At 41.9% G+C, this 16,756-nt stretch overlaps 1 protein-coding gene across 2 annotated transcripts in view; it reads left to right on the forward strand.

Moving 5' to 3' along the window:
- The window catches only part of CUL1 (cullin 1), a 47,701-nt gene extending 31,634 nt beyond the window's left edge, over positions 1–16,067 (forward strand). For both annotated transcript variants that reach the window (XM_079947549.1, XM_079947550.1), the window contains 13 exons: positions 2,971–3,078; positions 3,166–3,272; positions 4,551–4,599; positions 4,966–5,097; positions 6,178–6,295; positions 6,732–6,808; positions 8,103–8,234; positions 9,338–9,430; positions 10,027–10,074; positions 10,160–10,242; positions 11,956–12,061; positions 13,638–13,751; positions 15,570–16,067. In XM_079947549.1, the coding sequence (XP_079803675.1) occupies positions 2,971–3,078; positions 3,166–3,272; positions 4,551–4,599; positions 4,966–5,097; positions 6,178–6,295; positions 6,732–6,808; positions 8,103–8,234; positions 9,338–9,430; positions 10,027–10,074; positions 10,160–10,242; positions 11,956–12,061; positions 13,638–13,751; positions 15,570–15,650 (1,248 nt within the window). In that variant the 3' untranslated portion in view covers positions 15,651–16,067. The remainder of the gene's footprint in view (positions 1–2,970; positions 3,079–3,165; positions 3,273–4,550; positions 4,600–4,965; positions 5,098–6,177; positions 6,296–6,731; positions 6,809–8,102; positions 8,235–9,337; positions 9,431–10,026; positions 10,075–10,159; positions 10,243–11,955; positions 12,062–13,637; positions 13,752–15,569) is intronic.
- Positions 16,068–16,756: the final 689 nt, after the last annotated feature.

The following is a 16,756-nucleotide window of genomic DNA, read 5'->3' on the forward strand; positions in this document are numbered from 1 at the left end:
AATTACTAGACTTTTCCTGCAGGGTCAGGAATATCTACAGGGACTTCAAACATTGTTGATTCAGGACTGGGTCTGTAATAGGCGGTGACAGTATATGCAAGCAGGGAGTTACGGCTGGGGGTGGTGGGTGCCCCGTGACCTCTGAAGCTGTAGCCTCGTGCTGTGATACAAACTGAGCTAAAGAGAAATGATGGCTTCAAAATATGGCTTTAAAAAGCTTGAATGCATTTCTGCTGGATAATAGACTGGTGCTCTCGACTTCTGGGTTAGCGCCTCCAGCAGTGGTGGAATTCCTCTGATCGGGAGGAACTTGCTCTGTGGAATCAGGGTCTGGCCGCCATGGCGAAGGCGGAGACCCACTAAAAATCGCAGGTGGGAGAAGCCTGTGAACGTGGGATTCGGCTTGCACCTTTTGCGCGTCCCCTACTTGCAGGGAGACCCGGTTTCGGGGATCCGGAGTGGTGTGGGGTGAGCGGCACGGTGCTTCGAATTGACTGCTTCTTTCACGGAGTGAAGCCGCATTGCTGTTGCCAGAGAGCGCTGACTTTTTCCTGTGGACAATTTGATTCTAAACAACTATCCGTGAGTAGAACGGAAAATTGGATTTTTAAACGTCTTAATTTGGCACCGAAACGGGGAGGTTTCAAACAGGAAATCCGCCTTCCCCTTTTGTAAATAGATTGAAGCAAAGAATTTGCAAGCTAAAGTCTTGGAAAGACCTAAGTAAAGGATTAAACTTTCATCGGCTAAAATCATTAAACCCTCCTTGGAGGCAGGAGAAGAGGGGGGGAAATTTTGGATCGCGTAAGCCTGCAGGAGAGAGTGAAGAAAGTTGGATCACCACCGCTCTGAACCTGGAAATGGACTGCTAGTAAGACTGACGTTTTTAGGAAAGTTCATTGACTGTGACAGTTAGTTAAATAAGAGAAATACATTGTTTTCCTTGTCTCCTTCTGCGTTTAAAAAGGAGTAAAAGTAGCTGAAAATTGAAACTAATTTTACTGCTTGAACTGTGCTTAAAAGGATTGATACAAACAGAAATTGTTTCCCTCTAGAGGGAGCCTTTGAAATTGTTACAAGAGTTGGGCTGGTGGAATCTCCAGCTGCAAGAGAAAACCGTGAGATTGACCTTGGATTGCTTGAGAATGTTGACAGAAGAAGCCTTAGTGATTGCACTATGCAAGATAAGTGAGTCATTGGAACAGCTCCATAAAAAGATGGACGTGATGAATATTAAAATTGATATTTTGGGACAAAAAGCGACTAATTTGGGACAAAAAGTGAACATCTACACAGAAACTATTCAGGAACTGATACAGGAATCTACTTTGACATGCCAAATGGTGGAGAAAGCGAGGGAGAAAGTTGTGGTTGTTGAACCTAAAGTAATACAAGTGGAGAGGGAGAGAGCCCCAGCCTTACAGAGGCAACTTGATGATTACAAGTTGTTGCCCTCTATGATTGAATTCAGAGAAAGTCAGATTGGAACCCTGCTTGGACTGGAGAAGGAAAGTTGGATAGATCACCTCATGAAGGGATTTACTGACCCTTGGGATCTGGAACTGGGTCAGGAGGAAATTGGAGTTGTGGGGACCTGCAGATTTGGAGGGACTTTGAAACACGTCCTGAAATATCTTTTGGATTTTAGTTTTAACCACGGAGATGTGGATGACATGTCGAGAAGGAATAAAACCATTGTTAGGTTGGAGCTCCCCCGAGACCTACTCTTCAGCATCAAAGAAAGGAAATTAAGAAGAAGATCAGCAGAAGACAAAGTAAAGTGTATGTATAAATGCAAAGAAGACTTGCAGAAGGGACCTGGAAAAGAGTTAAGAGCCTCGGACAGAAGAGCACCAGGTTGATGGACTATATGGAATTGACGGAAATGACTGGCAGAATCCGAGACCAGGGAGAAGAGACGGTGGAAGAAGATTGGAAAAAGTTTAAAGTTTATTTATAGAAATATGGTAAAATTAATGAGTGTTAGAAAAATGTTGGAATGAAATTATATGGCCTTAGTAGAAGTGTTATAAGGAGTTAAGCATAAATAAGTATTATAGTATTAATGGAAAATAAGGTTAAAGTAAGTTAAGATATTTATATGACAGAAAATAGTGAAAGATGGAAAGGATTTGCTGAAACAATTAATAGAAGTGGAATACAAAAAGGGAGGGGAGAGGAAGTTGATGAAACAAGGGAATGAAAGATAAGGCATTGAAATGGTATGATGTATGTTTTTAAATTGTTTTTGTTCTGTTTTGTTTAGTTTAATGCGTTAATGTTGTGTGGCGTATTGTTTATATATTGTATTGTATTGTATTGTTTTTTCTTTCTTTTGTTTTCTCTCCTTTTTTCTCCTTTTCTTTTTCTTCTTGTTTGTAAGGTTAAAAGTAATAAATATTATTTTTTTAAAAAAGATAATAGACTGGTGCTCTCACCTCATCTAACCTTGGGTATTTTTTCTTGATAAGAAAGGGGGTCATTGTATGTGAGATCCTGAGCCGCTTGGCCAGTGAACTTGCCCTAAGTAGACAAGTGACTTGTTGAAGATACCCTGGTCTCTCCTGGCTATAAGCATCTTATTTTCAATTACTGCTTTAGTCGCGGACGTGGAGCTTCCTGAATTCTGCCTCAACTCTCTTGTGAAGTTTTTGTCAGTCAGGAGGACTACTCATTATTTGATTCACATTTTACAATCATATTTGATATTATAGGGTCCAGGGGTGTTAAGCTTTCTTCAAGGTGAGCTTGCATTGTGGTGAAGTAATTAAAGGATTTTCTGTCGGAAGAAATGGTGAGGTGTTCAGTGTAGTATGTTTTTCTGAAACTTAACACTCAGTCAAGTTCTGCTTTTGAAATGTCTTTATTGTTTGTCGGTTGCTTAAGTGCTGAAAATGTTGCCCTAAAATCTGTAGCTGTGAGAGAATTCTGAAATAGGGCAATTTTGTCATCTCCCTCTCTAATTTCTAGGATCCCAAAATGTATGTACAGACCGTGTTGGATGTCCATAAGAAATACAATGCACTGGTCATGTCTGCTTTCAACAATGATGCTGGCTTTGTGGCTGCTCTAGACAAGGTAAATGGACTTAAACTTTGTAGTTGTCCTTGATAATTACTCATTTTGAGGATGTCTGCAAGTTTAACTTCTTTGTGTGTATCACAGGCTTGTGGTCGATTTATAAATAACAACGCAGTAACAAAAATGGCCCAGTCATCCAGTAAATCCCCAGAGCTGTTGGCACGGTATTGTGACTCTCTGCTAAAGAAAAGGTATGTGTTCCATGGGGAACTCTGTGACCTCTGCAAGTTAGTAGTAGACTAGAGTTGTTCACACACCATTCATGAAATGAAATGCCATTCTAACTGTTGATCAATGAGTCTTGTGCACACTTCTAATCTTTACCTGTAGCTGGGAAAACTTATTTGTAGGTTTCAGTCTGGTTATTCCTACATGTTAACCTCCTTTAATCCCTTATACACAGAAAAATTCTATCAGAAATGCTCAGCTACATTACCTTTCTGGGGCCCCTCTTTGACTCAGGATTTTCCACAGGGAGAGACTGAAACTGTGTACTCTTTAATGAGGATGCGGTCTTCCAGGATTAAGAAAAATCTTGCGCTAAAATATCTGCAGGATTTCCTGGTTCATTCATTCATGACTCACAGCAGTAAAAGAGGGTAGATAAGGGAGCAGCAGTTCAGTGAGAGATCAGTGTCCAGTCTGTCTAGGGGAGACTAACATTCCTGTTGGTACAATGCTTGGGAACGGTTAGATCAGGGGTCAGCAAACTTTTTCAGCAGGGGGCCAGTCCACTGTCCCTCAGACCTTGTGGGGTGCTGGACTATATTTGGGGGGGGGATGAATGAATCCCTATGCCCCACAAATAACCCAGAGATACATTTTAAATAAAAGCACACATTCTACTCATGTAAAAACATGCTGATTCCCAGCCCGTCCGTGGGCCAGATTTAGAAGGCGATTGGGCCGGATCCGGCCCCTGGGCCTTAGTTTACCCATGGGTTAAGGTAAAGGTAAAGGGACTCCTGACCATTAGGTCCAGTCGTGGCCGACTCTCGGGTTGGGGTGCTCATCTCGCTTTATTGGCCGAAGGAGCCGGCGTACAGCTTCCGGGTCATGTGGCCAGCATGACTAAGCCGCTTCTGGCAAACCAGAGCAGCACACAGAAACACCGTTTACCTTCCCGCCGGAGCGGTACCTATTTATCTACTTGCACTTTGACGTGCTTTCGAACTGCAGGAGCAGGGACCAAGCAACAGAAGCTCACCCTGCCGCGGGGATTCGAACCACCGACCTTCTTATTGGCAAGTCCTAGGCTCTGTGGTTTAACCCACAGCGCCACCTGCATCCCTACCCATGGGTTAGATGCTGCTTAATTGTTGTAAACTGCTGCCTTTTGGAGAGCTTTATTGCTGCAACTAAGCTGTGCGTATCCTGAGCTGCTTGTACTGGAAAGTAAAGGAGATTTTATGAATTGCAAATGGTAAGCATGTTGAACTGTAACAAAAATGATGCCCTTTTTACCACAGCTCAAAGAATCCAGAGGAAGCCGAGCTTGAAGACACACTCAATCAAGTGGTAAGGTTCTTACTCTAAGTTGCATTCTGCATTCAAGTAATTCTTTTTGCAGACTGCTTTACAATGAAAATGGAATGAAGATTGAGAGAATTGTGGAAGAAAACTTATCAATATCTGTGCATATGTTTTAAACCATTTGTTACAACCCTTAAAAAGAATTAAAGTGAACATTGGTTTTTGTATGCTTACATTTATGTAAATTTATATTGTGCTACATATTCTGAAAGATTTGAAATGTTTGAAATCTTAAATGGTTTTAAAAGTGTTATAATATTTTAGTGAGCTGAAAGTTGAGATTTTTGCCTTTGAAAACTTTTGAATTGTTTGCATTTAGAAAATAATACTAAGAATACATGCCTTTTCCAGATGGTTGTCTTTAAGTATATTGAAGACAAAGATGTATTTCAAAAATTCTATGCCAAAATGTTGGCAAAACGGCTTGTGCACCAGAACAGTGCTAGTGATGATGCTGAGGCAAGCATGATCTCCAAATTGAAGGTGAGTTGTGTTTGGGCCTCTCCCTCACCACTTTCCTTTCCAGGATTACACTGCAAAGCAGCCCCTCCAGAAGGTGCTAGAATATAGTTTCCATCACCCTGACCGTCAGCTATGCTGGTGGAAGACAAATAAGGCTCCCCACCCCCACAGTAAAAGAATCCCGAGAAAAATACATGCTGGTTGGATTTTCTCTTTTTTATATACTGGGATTCTTACATACTTCCTTTACTAGAGTTAGATGGCTGTAGAATAGTAATCAGCCTCCAAACGGCTCACCAAACTTTCTTAGTGAATGTTGCTGAAGCATCTATAGGCCAAAAGAGCCTCTACAAATTCTGTCACACAGTCCTGGTGATTCGTTTGTGTAGCTGTGGCACACAAGCTGGCTGTCAGTGGCTGGGAAGAGCCTGCTCAGTGGCTGCCGGCCTGGGGTCTTAGTTTGGGGGTTATTCAGGATAATTAAACAGCATAAGAACCATGAAGCTCTTAGGTATAGTATCAAATTCAGTATGTCAGTGCTGACTGGTGTCTGCAGTCTCAAGTCAGAGATACTTTCCAGCCCTGCCATTTGGGGTTTTTTTTTTAAGACCTTCTACATGTGAAGCCCGTTCTCTGCCTCTGAGATACGACATCCCAAGTAAGCTCACAAAAGTGACAGTCTGGGCTTTTCTCAATTGTCTACATGCCTGTGAAAAACAATAGCGAGTGAGGTGAAGCAACAATCCAACTTTCCCATTAGGTTTGCCTTTGAAGAACCCATTCTAGCCCAGTGACTGGTAGGGTCAAATTAACAAGAGGGGAGATCGTAACACTTGTGTGTCAGTCTTCTGCAACTTGAGGTAGACCTCAACCATGAGAAGTTACAAATTTATTGCTGTGTGGTTGCGCTTTCTGTTGGCTTTGCTGTATTCTAGTTCTGCTCAGCTAGGGCTGCCTTATGTCTGGAATTTCCGCCTTTTTAAATAGGTGTGTTTTGTTGTTGGTAGTTTCTACTATTGGATAATTTTGGAAACTGGGTCCTGCTGTAAGATGTGTGGGTCTTTTCTCCTCTCTCATAAACTGTTCTGTGGTTAATTACAGCAAGCTTGTGGCTTTGAGTACACCTCAAAGCTTCAGAGGATGTTCCAAGATATTGGTGTAAGCAAAGACTTGAATGAACAGTTTAAAAAGCACCTGTCCAATTCGGAGCCATTGGATTGTAAGTTAATCTAACTATTTGTTTTAAAACCTGCATGGTTGAGTAGCCATATTTCTTTCTTTTTTTTTATGTGATGAAAGTGAACAATTGCTGAAGAAATGACAATTGTTGCTCTCAAGAATAAGCAAGTGTTGGTAAAATGTGTTTGAGTCGAGCAAAGTGTCTCGTGCCAGTGGTGTCGGTCGTCTTGTAGGTTTGGTTAACTCAAAAGTGCATTGGACATACTATTTGTGCAACTGGCTCATATTTGGTCTAATTTGGCAAGAGCCACTGTAATTCAAAATGTGATCTATTCGATCCTAAGTTTTAAATATAAGCCTATTTAATCTTCCCCAATACATTTTATTTGAAAGAACAGAAAGCTCTGTTTTTATAAATTCAGTATATAAATACTGAAAGAAAGAGTGTATATGTGTTTTCCTTTTTTCTCTTCCAGTGGACTTTAGCATACAGGTTCTGAGCTCCGGATCGTGGCCCTTTCAAATGTCTTGTGCATTTGCTCTCCCCTCAGAGGTGGGTGCATTAGTGTTTTAAGCTTGCATTTCCATTTACACGAGAGTTGTAATCTGTGGGATGAATGAATGAATGAATGAAGCCAAGGTGCTTTGTGCAATTTATAAAGGTGGCTTCCCCGCCTCCCACATCTATGAGGTGTACAGTTCAGTGAGCATTTACTATAATGTGTTCAGTCTGGATGAGAGCCATCTGTAAATTGCTCCTTAAACACTTGAAATGGTGGGGTATTAGTGGGTGGCTGTCACAGATGTAAAGCAGACCAAGAATCATAGAGTGGTAGAGTCAGAAGGGACTTCCAGAGTCATCTAGTCCAACTCCCTGCAGTGCAGGAATCACAACACCCCAGAGAGGTCCGGTGAAACACATTTAACTGTGATGGCGTATGGTCAGATTTTACAATGAATTACTGTTCCAACCTCTCCATTTCGGGAACAGTCCAGTTTCAGCATGCTTTCTGTACTAGGCAGCACTTGAATCTCTGCAGTCAAAAGAAAGGGAACTGTTGCTTCTGTCTGTGTTCTTGCTTTTGGACTGCCTTCCTCAATAAGAGCCAGGCAGTTCTTGCAGAATTGATGGTGGATATTCATTCCACCACAGTATTCACAGTAGGGGGGAGTGGAAGCGGATGTTGGGAGGAGTCAAAGTGAGCAACTGGCTGGAAAGTGTAGCTGTAAGGGAGGTGGATGAAACTATATTTTAAATAGGATGCTATTCTGAAACCTAAGATACCCTTTTTATTACGGTCAGTGACATAAGCTGGGCAGTTATGTTAGATCAGGAATCTGGAACTATAGTAACCCTGTGTAAAGAAGGCATATTCTGAATGTAATTAGGTCCCTTAATTAAACTAGTGTATTTATTTGGAACTGTCTGTCTTCTGGTCTGGGTGGATTCCAAGGGGACTCTCTCTCTCCAACTGTCTGGGTTAGCTGTAATGGAGTAAAAATATAAAGGGAGAATTCTCTTGCTCTCTTAAGTCAGTGGCTAATGGCAGCAGGTATTTTGAGGGAAGTCTGAACTCAGTGGGGCAGTTGAGGTGCTGACCTTAGTGACCTCCAGGCGATAAGCCCTTGTTGGGAACCCAGGGAACATCATAAGGGCTTTTTCTGTTATAGTGCAGGAGCTTACTGCAAATTGTTTCAATTCTATTACATGCATATTGCAAATGCCCTTTAGTTTTTCTATGAAGACACGCTGATAAAAGGTCTAATCTGATTTTAAAACTAGGTTGGTAAAATAAGGCTGAAAACGTGACATTTACATGGCTGTGTTTTTGCTTTGCAATATGTAGCTGGAGCGCAGTTACCAGAGATTTACTGCTTTTTACGCTAGTCGCCATAGTGGAAGAAAACTGACCTGGTTGTATCAGCTCTCCAAAGGGGAACTGGTTACCAATTGTTTCAAAAACAGATACACTTTACAGGTAAGGTGCACCCGTGTGCTGTTGATACAAAGGTTCTCCAAGTACCAGTAACTGAGTATAGAGTTCGTAGGATCATAGGATTGTAGAGCTGGAAGGGACCCCAGGGTCATCTAGTCCAACCCCCTGCAAGGCAGGAATCTCAGCCAAAGCATCCAGGACAGACGGCCACCCAACCTCTGCTTAAAAACCTCCAAGGGAGGAGAGTCCACTAGCTCTTGTGAGAGTCAGTTCCACAAATTTAGAAATCCGTACTTGACTGCTGCTCTTAGAGTTACGCTTGCATATGGAGAGCAGCTTGCGGAAGCTGCTTTATCTCCCAGAATAAGGAAGTATATAGGCTGGAGTGAGGTTTGGTTTGGTGCAAAGGAGTGAGACACAGGAGCTGCAGCTCTCCCCAGGTCATTTTTATGCTGCCCGTTAATGGTTTGAATAGCTACTTTCTACTTTCTTCTCCCTCCCCTGCATCGTTCTCCCTCCTATAAGGCTCTTGGCCGGCTCTCGATAGCAAAGCCCTGAGCATACACACGCACCCATGCACCGATTTTAGAGGAGTCCTTGGCGAAGGGTGCTCTGTAAAGCCAAAATAGCTGACACTTCCATTTGGCTCATTTGAATCCATTTGTTTGATAAAAGCAGGCATGTCCAAAGTCTGTTTCGGGGGTCTATTCTGGCCCCTGTGGCAGTTTATTTCCTGTGGCAAAACCCTATAAAAAGCTCAACAACTTTGGCATGTTCACTTCATCAAATCTGTCCCTCTTTGAAAAAAGTTTGGATGCCCTTGGAAAGGGACTGAAACGCAGACGAGCTCTTCTGTTCATTTGTCTGCTTTGTGTCCTGAGGCTCTTGGTGGGGAGAAAGTCTTTTGGAACATTTCATGAATAGGCTTTTATTCATAATCCAGATTTTAAAAAATGATCAGTACCTAGGTGGAAGGGGTATTTAAAAATAAGAATTTGTACAAAAAGCAGAACAGCTGAGTCTAGGAGAACAGGATTGTTCTAGAGTTTGCTTTGCTTTTTGTATGAAGCAGTAAATTCATATCTGAGTTGCTTAAATTTGGATTTTATTTCAAAAAGAACATTTGTCCCATTTTTTCCTTGAAGGCATCTACATTCCAAATGGCAATCTTGCTGCAATATAACACAGAAGATGCCTACACTGTTCAACAACTGACAGACAGTACTCAGATAAAAATGGTAAGCGTTGGTTACGTTCACAGTAGGTTTCCCAAGCATTTGTTTTTGCTGTAGGCCTCTGGAAACCCAAGCACTCTTGGAGGCTTTTTTTTTATTCCAAAATTTAGATCTTGACAATTTCGTCTTTCATTTTAAAAAGAAAGCAGGCTTCCTAGCTCTGATGACTAATAGCAGGCTAGAAAGACATGAATATGGTGAAACCTTCAAAGCCGTAAAAGGGTTCTTGTTGGATTTGGTTGAGGGAGGTAGAGCTGGAGCGCCCTGGATAATAAACTCTTCGACCTTTCCCATATCTAGTAAAAGTGAAGTAAAATATTTAATCTACACCATTCCACTTTTGTGGAATTTTATATTGTTCATTTTATATCCGGCCCTTCTTCACAGTGCAGAGCCCAGGATGGCATTTTGCTTTTCTTAATTTTGTCTTTCTTTAGGGTATAATATTTGAGGGAGGGGAAACCTAACGCACTAATGCACCTATGCACTTGCAGAGAAGCACTCTGCTTTCTTCCCCATCAGCTGCAAAATAAGTATGTGTGCTCCTAACTATAAACAGAATGAAGGACTAATATTTTCCCCTTCCCTTTGTCTTTTAGGATATTTTGGGACAAGTTCTACAGATTTTGCTAAAGTCAAAGTTGCTGGTAAGTCTTCTTGATTTGCTGGGGTAGGATGTGAGAGAAATGATTTGTTGACAACTTTTTCCTGCATTGTTTCTTTTGTTTGTAGGTGTTGGAAGATGAAAATGCAAATGTCGACGAGGTGGAGTTGAAGCCAGATACCTTAATAAAACTTTATCTTGGTTACAAAAAGTAAGGAAGATCAACTAATATAAACCATTTATGCATAACCATAGAAGATTTCTTTCTTAGAACTGTGTAATTTGTTCAGTATATTTTTAGAATTTGAAATGCTGTTTCACAATGAATGAATTTTGAAAGACCTTGTGAGCTCCCGTTGTTCTGTCCCAGCTCCTGCCAACCTAGCAGTTTGAAAGCACGTCAAAGTGCAAGTAGATAAATAGGTACCACTCCGGCGGGGAGGTAAACGGCGTTTCTGTGCGTTGCTCTGGTTCACCAGAAGTGGCTTAGTCATGTTGGCCACATGACCCGGAAAAACTGGCTGCGGACAAATGTTTACTCCCTTGGCCAGTAAAGCGAGATCAGTGCCGCAACCCCAGAGTCCACGATTGGACTTAACTGTCAGGGGTCCTTTACCTTTACAAATTTAATAAATAATAATAATAAAATTAATGATTGGGGTAAAAAGCCTTTTGAATCTGCCATAAGGTGGATTAGTGCTTCTGGCAAATGCTACTTGTTGGAAGAATAGTGATTGCTGCTGCTGCTGCTGCTATTATTATTATTATTATAATTATTATTAATATTATACATTAATAATTTGATTTGTTACCTGCCCTACACCCTAAGGTGCCCTGGGTACATGTGCCAGGCCACAACAATTCAAAGCACAGCATTAAAAACAGTTTAAAAGAAATTTCAGTGACAAAAGTAGAAGAGGTCCTAAAAATATACACCTCAGGTATAGTTGCAGGAAATTGTTTAGCAAAGGTGCTAGACACACCTCTGGGGACAGAGTTCCACAACTTCACTGGGAATGCCCTCGTTTAGTCATATTTGAAAATAACTTGGATGTTAATAGTGTGATTCTAAATGGTTGAGTTGGCGTTATTTAAACAACAGAAGTTGGCTTGCAAGTAAGCATAAATGTAAGAAAGTGCATATATAGGAATATTTAAAGAATACAATTGGAACCATTGCATCTCCTTGGAAATGTCTTTATATCAGTTTTTTAAAATGAAAATGGGGGCAAAATAAACAAGCCATCTTGAGGACTCAGAAGGGGGAAGGGAAATGCTCAGGAAAGAGCAGTGTCAATTGCATTGTCTCCCCTGCAGCCCCTTCCTGTCCCCAGTTCCCAGCACATTTCCCCTGCCATTTAAAGTCTTATTGCAGCCTTCTACGTCATGAGAATGCAGGAGAAGTCCTGCTGTGTCCGTCCCAGGGGCCCATCCATGGTGTCCATCCATCCAGTTTCTCAGTCTACCAAAGTCCATGTCTTTGAGTGCCTTCCACAAGATGCTCCAGCTGCCCTGGGCAGAGGGCTGATACAGAACACGCTGGAGGGAGAGTCTGCCTTCCGCTTTGGCATGGGGCTGCCTTAGCACCTGCGAGAAGACCTTCTGGCATTCTCTTGCCCAGGAGCACCTAGGCAGGCAGTGGCCTGGGAGGTGGAGAGGGAGAATGAGTGGCTGAGGGAGGGAGGGAGCCTGTGTGCTGGGGAGGGGGGAAAGGAGAGGCTGTGGCCACCCCCAGGATGCCTGCAGCCCTCGGCCAAAGGAGAACATTCCTCAATGCACCAAAGTGAAAAGTAAAAAGGCAAAGCCAGTAAGTGGAATAGGGCTCATACATTTTTTATCTAGTAAAATTTCCAGGCAGTTCTATAGTTGTTGTTTTTCTTTATCTGTGCGTTGTAAAGTTATTTATCTGCCTTTCTCCTGGCAGCAAAAAATTGCGAGTGAACATTAATGTGCCAATGAAGACTGAGCAGAAACAAGAACAGGAAGCTACACATAAGAATATAGAGGAAGACCGAAAACTACTAATCCAGGTGACTTGGAATAGGTAGCTCAGGAACTTGGACCATGTGCAGAAGTTCTGAATATTGCTGATCTTTATCTAGTGGGGTTCTCTTTGTTCTCATGGCTGGCAGAATTAGGAAATAATTTTGCTTTTAACAGAACTTACCTCTGCAATGGTTAATATTGGTGATTAGCAAAGTGAAATTACAGAAGACTCTTTTTGGAGGAGCCCCACAAGAGCTAAAGGGACTTCATTCCCAGGATTGTAGCACATTGGGCAGAGGTTTGTGTCAGAAGTGTACAGATTCATGGCTATAAGCAGAAAGGAGAACGCCAGAGTTGGACCCATTGCTCCATCTCGCCCTGGTCTGTTCAGAGAGGCTCTTGAAAACCTCCAATCTTTCCCAGGCCAGCTGCCTGAGGCCCCGGATTGAGCAGGGCCCTTTTGCACGCAGAACATGCCTGCTGCTGTTCAGTTGTCCATGGGGCAGAATGCAGTCCTGCAGGATTTAAATACCTTTTATAAAATGGTATACAATGCTCGTTAATATGGCAATGAAAACATTTTAGAAACAGTAGACATAATAAAATGAATACCAACAGTTTTTAAAGCAAATGTACACATAAAAGTACATGTCTGCTTCAGCTTATCTAAACAAACAAACAAAAAGGTTTTTTGAGGCAGTAGAATGGCGGCGGCACTTGCCCAGGTATTTTAGTGACTCCCACATTAACTTCCAGCTCTCCGTCCCAAAGGGCAGGTTCCTCCATGCAACAGCCAGGGGGGAGGTCAGTCTCTTGACTAGATTGAGGGAATTGCTCATTGATCTTGTGGGATATCTAATGCAGAGCTGGCTTTTAAATTTACCGTATATACTCGAGTATAAGTCGACTTTTTCAGCACATTTTTTATGCTGAAAAAGGCCCCCTTGGCTTATATTCGAGTGAGGCGGCTGGTGGCAGCGGAGGGACGAGCGGCCTGAAAGGAGCCCTTTCTCACTGCTGGTCCTGCCGCCTGCCTCTTGCAAGGGCAGGCACAGGAGCCACAGTTGGGAGAGGCGCTATGCTGCGCTGCACCTCTCCCAACCGCGGCTCCTATGCCTGCTCTTGCGAGCGGCAGAGGGACGAGTGGCCTGAAAGGAGCCTTTTCGGGCTGTTCCTTCCTTCTCCTCTGCCTTTGCCACCACCACCAGGTTTGTGGTGTGGTGAACCGGCTTATACTCGAGTCAATAAGTTTTCCCAGTTTTTTGTGCTAAAATTAGGTGCCTCGGCTTATATTCGGGTTGGCTTATACTCGAGTATATATGGTACTTAATTCAGGTGATACTATAAAGGAAATATTCTGCCATCTAGGAATTTAAAATTGTGTGTTCCAAACACATAAGTGAGCAACATTTAAACTGCAGTATATAAATTTTATGAATTAAAGTAAGAAGGGGGGAAATTGGTATTTCTGCTGAAATATTCCTACAGCCAAATTGATTTGTTTTGCTATAAGACACGGTCTCCATAATAACAATTGTGATTGGTCAAAAGTCTTTGGTAACCAGTGGCTGATCTTAGATGACTAAAACGATTCTCTCTCCCCCCCCCCCCGCATGCTAGGCTGCCATTGTAAGGATTATGAAGATGAGAAAAGTCCTGAAACACCAGCAGTTGCTGGGAGAAGTTCTCACACAACTGTCATCAAGGTTCAAGCCACGAGTTCCAGTAATAAAGGTTTGTCTAAAGAGCCATCTTGTGGTTGGAAAAACAAATCTTTTTCCTGAAGTATGCATCTGCAGCCCTTTCCACATACAGAAAAATAGGGATTAGCATAAAATATACCAAGCTTCAAATAGAATTTTGACACTGTCTGATCCTGTTTCATTATATTTCAATGTAAAACTTTCAGCAACACTTTAAAGGGTGCTTCCACACGACAGGTTTCCATAGTGTCTAATCTCACATCACCTTCATCCAAATCACAGCTCATACTACCCCATTTAAATATGGATTTTCTGCAGCAAATCCAAGAAATAAAATCAGCATCTGTAGTCTGTGCTTGTCTAGAAGCTGGTTAGTGCATTTTTGGTGGGTTGGTCACATGTGGCTACAAGTTCTGGGTGTCCTCTCTCTCTCTCCACACTACCAGTTTGCTCCTTCTCTGGACACAAGCTGCCCAGTCAGTGTAGACAGTACGGAGGTAGATCCACGATTGCAAGAAGGCAGCTTCGTCTTGCATTTCAGTGCTCGGGGTCGTGGGGCAGTGGCAAGGAAAAACTGCAATTTTGGCAAACTGACCTAGGATCAAGTGACTCGTGGACATGCACCCCAGGCTCTTGGGCAAGAGCATCACATAGAGATCTCTCTACCGTTCCTTACCTCCCAATATATTGTCTTTGACTGTTTTTTGTTACAACAGCACCAGCTGTTCCTTTGCTCTTGCAAAAGTTGCCTGCCTTTTGCAGGATTTCAAAAAGGACTTCACTCCTTTCACTATTCACATTCTGATGCCTTGCAGGGAATCAAATTGGAAAGGTTTCCTGCCCTAAAAAATCTCGCTCTCCCTTCCCCCCGTTTGTGTGTGTGTGCACAATCATTATATAATTACATACCTACTATAATTACATATATTGTTCTTGTAGAAAGCCATGGTTGTTGTGTGTGGTTTTTTTAAAGTTGCTCTGTGCACTCTTACGAACACTTTTTATCAGCTGTAACGAAGATTACTGTTATCAAATGCAGATGACTGCTAGTATTGGGGAAATAAACCATGACACAGTGTAATATGCCATGTGTTGTTCATCTCAGGTTGTATTTACCTAAATTTAAGACCTGCTAAGGAGCAGATGGTTGTTGTTATACCCTCACATGTAAAACCACAGAATTCAAGGGTGTGCCTTCTTTTTCCCGTGACTGTAAATTCTTTTTGGGATATAGTAAGCCCTCAACTTACACAGGGGATTGCGCCTAAAGCCAGAATTGCGTATAGTCAAAATACATTGGGAGCAATGGCAGGTGGGATTGCCCAAAGTCTTTTTCCCCCAGATGCCCACCCTCTTTTTATTTATTACTATTTTGCCAAGCATGTGAAAATGATTGTGCACAAGCTAAATGTGTCTAAGTTGTGGGCTGACTGTACTCCTGTGCTGCTCAGATGAGACCCAGCAGAACCCTCTGGCTCCATGCAGTGCCTGCTGCGCTTATGTCGTCTCTGAGGACATTTAACTTGGTTCAGACTTGGGATGCTGGTGCTACTGCCTCTAGCCTGTTCCCCCTCTATTGCTACCTAAGTCCCATTAAAAAAATACTACAATACTGAAGTTGTACTACAGCATAGTTCTGTAGTTTACATACTGTATTTTTCTGTATATAAGACTAGGCTTTTCCCCTAAAAAATAATGTCCAAAATTTGGGGGCATCTTATACACGGATAGATCTTGCCCCATTTTCTTAAACTGGACTCCCCCAAAATAGGTGGTGTCTTATAGACAGAAAAATACGGTACTTTTTCCTAAAATGGCTATGAACAATGTCACACCTTTCTGTTTTCAGAAGTGCATTGACATTCTAATAGAGAAGGAATACTTGGAGCGAGTGGATGGCGAGAAGGACACCTACAGTTACTTGGCTTAACGGTTCTCAGCAGCTGTGATTGAAGAAATGAGAACAGAACTTGTTGGCCTGCTGCCGTCTGGACCTCCATTTTTATAACCAAGACTAGGACTTCCATCTGCCAGTCTTGGAATTACATCAGACCTGCTCAGGATTGATACATTTCAAGTATGTAAATAGGGACACCAATGCCATTTAACCTAATTTAAGAACAGAAAGGAATCTGAAACCTCCCTTGGAGGTTGCATGCTACTTGCATTTAAATCAATACATTGGCTATACAGCAACAATTGTTGCCAGGCAGCATTTATACATACATGTTGGCAGCAGTTTGAGAGAGTCTAATTTGGCCCATGTGTAATCTGCTATAAAATCATTTGTATAGTGTGTTTCATTTTTTAATGTGTGATAAATAAAAACTTAAAACTTTCTGTACAAGTTGCATTTGGTTTTATTGTTAAGTTCCATGAGTTCTTTCTTAAATGTAAATAAAAGGTATAATTATGAAAGCCAGATAAACTAGTCCTGTTTTGCTTTTCGTATTGCTTCTAGTGATGTCAAAGTCTGGTTGCAGGTACTGGAAAAGTGAAGTTTGCCCAAAACTTTTATTGCAGTGTGAAAAGTGAGAGGGAGTTTAAAGGAATATTTCCTTGGCCAGAAAATCCATCTTCCATCTGAAATTAATATTGGTGTTACAAATCCACCTTTTCCCAATAATCATGCACTTTCATAGAATCACCAGTTATACCCAGGAGGATGAATACATCATCATAATCATCAGGTATGGGGGCATGTGATATTTAGCATATGTGGGGCACACAAGCAGCTGCCTGGCCATATTACGCACACTGACTTTAAAGCCCCAGGATGGTACTGTATATGGAAACTCGCCATGATTATTTACAGATACAGGGACATGTGACATGGCATTGCAGTTGATTCAAACTTCAAGCATAGTGACTCATGACAAGATGCTATGAACACAGTTCATGGTCATTAAAATACAGAGACAGCTTTGAGCAATTCTAATTTTTAGAAATTTTAAAGTTTGTCAGTTGCATATAAACACTGCATAGAAATCAGGAAGAAATTTGGACCTAAGTTAAAATGATTTCAGTTTTTAATAA

Source organism: Podarcis cretensis (genome assembly GCF_951804945.1).
Source record: "Podarcis cretensis genome assembly, chromosome: 12".
In the NCBI taxonomy this organism is placed as follows: domain Eukaryota; kingdom Metazoa; phylum Chordata; class Lepidosauria; order Squamata; family Lacertidae; genus Podarcis; species Podarcis cretensis.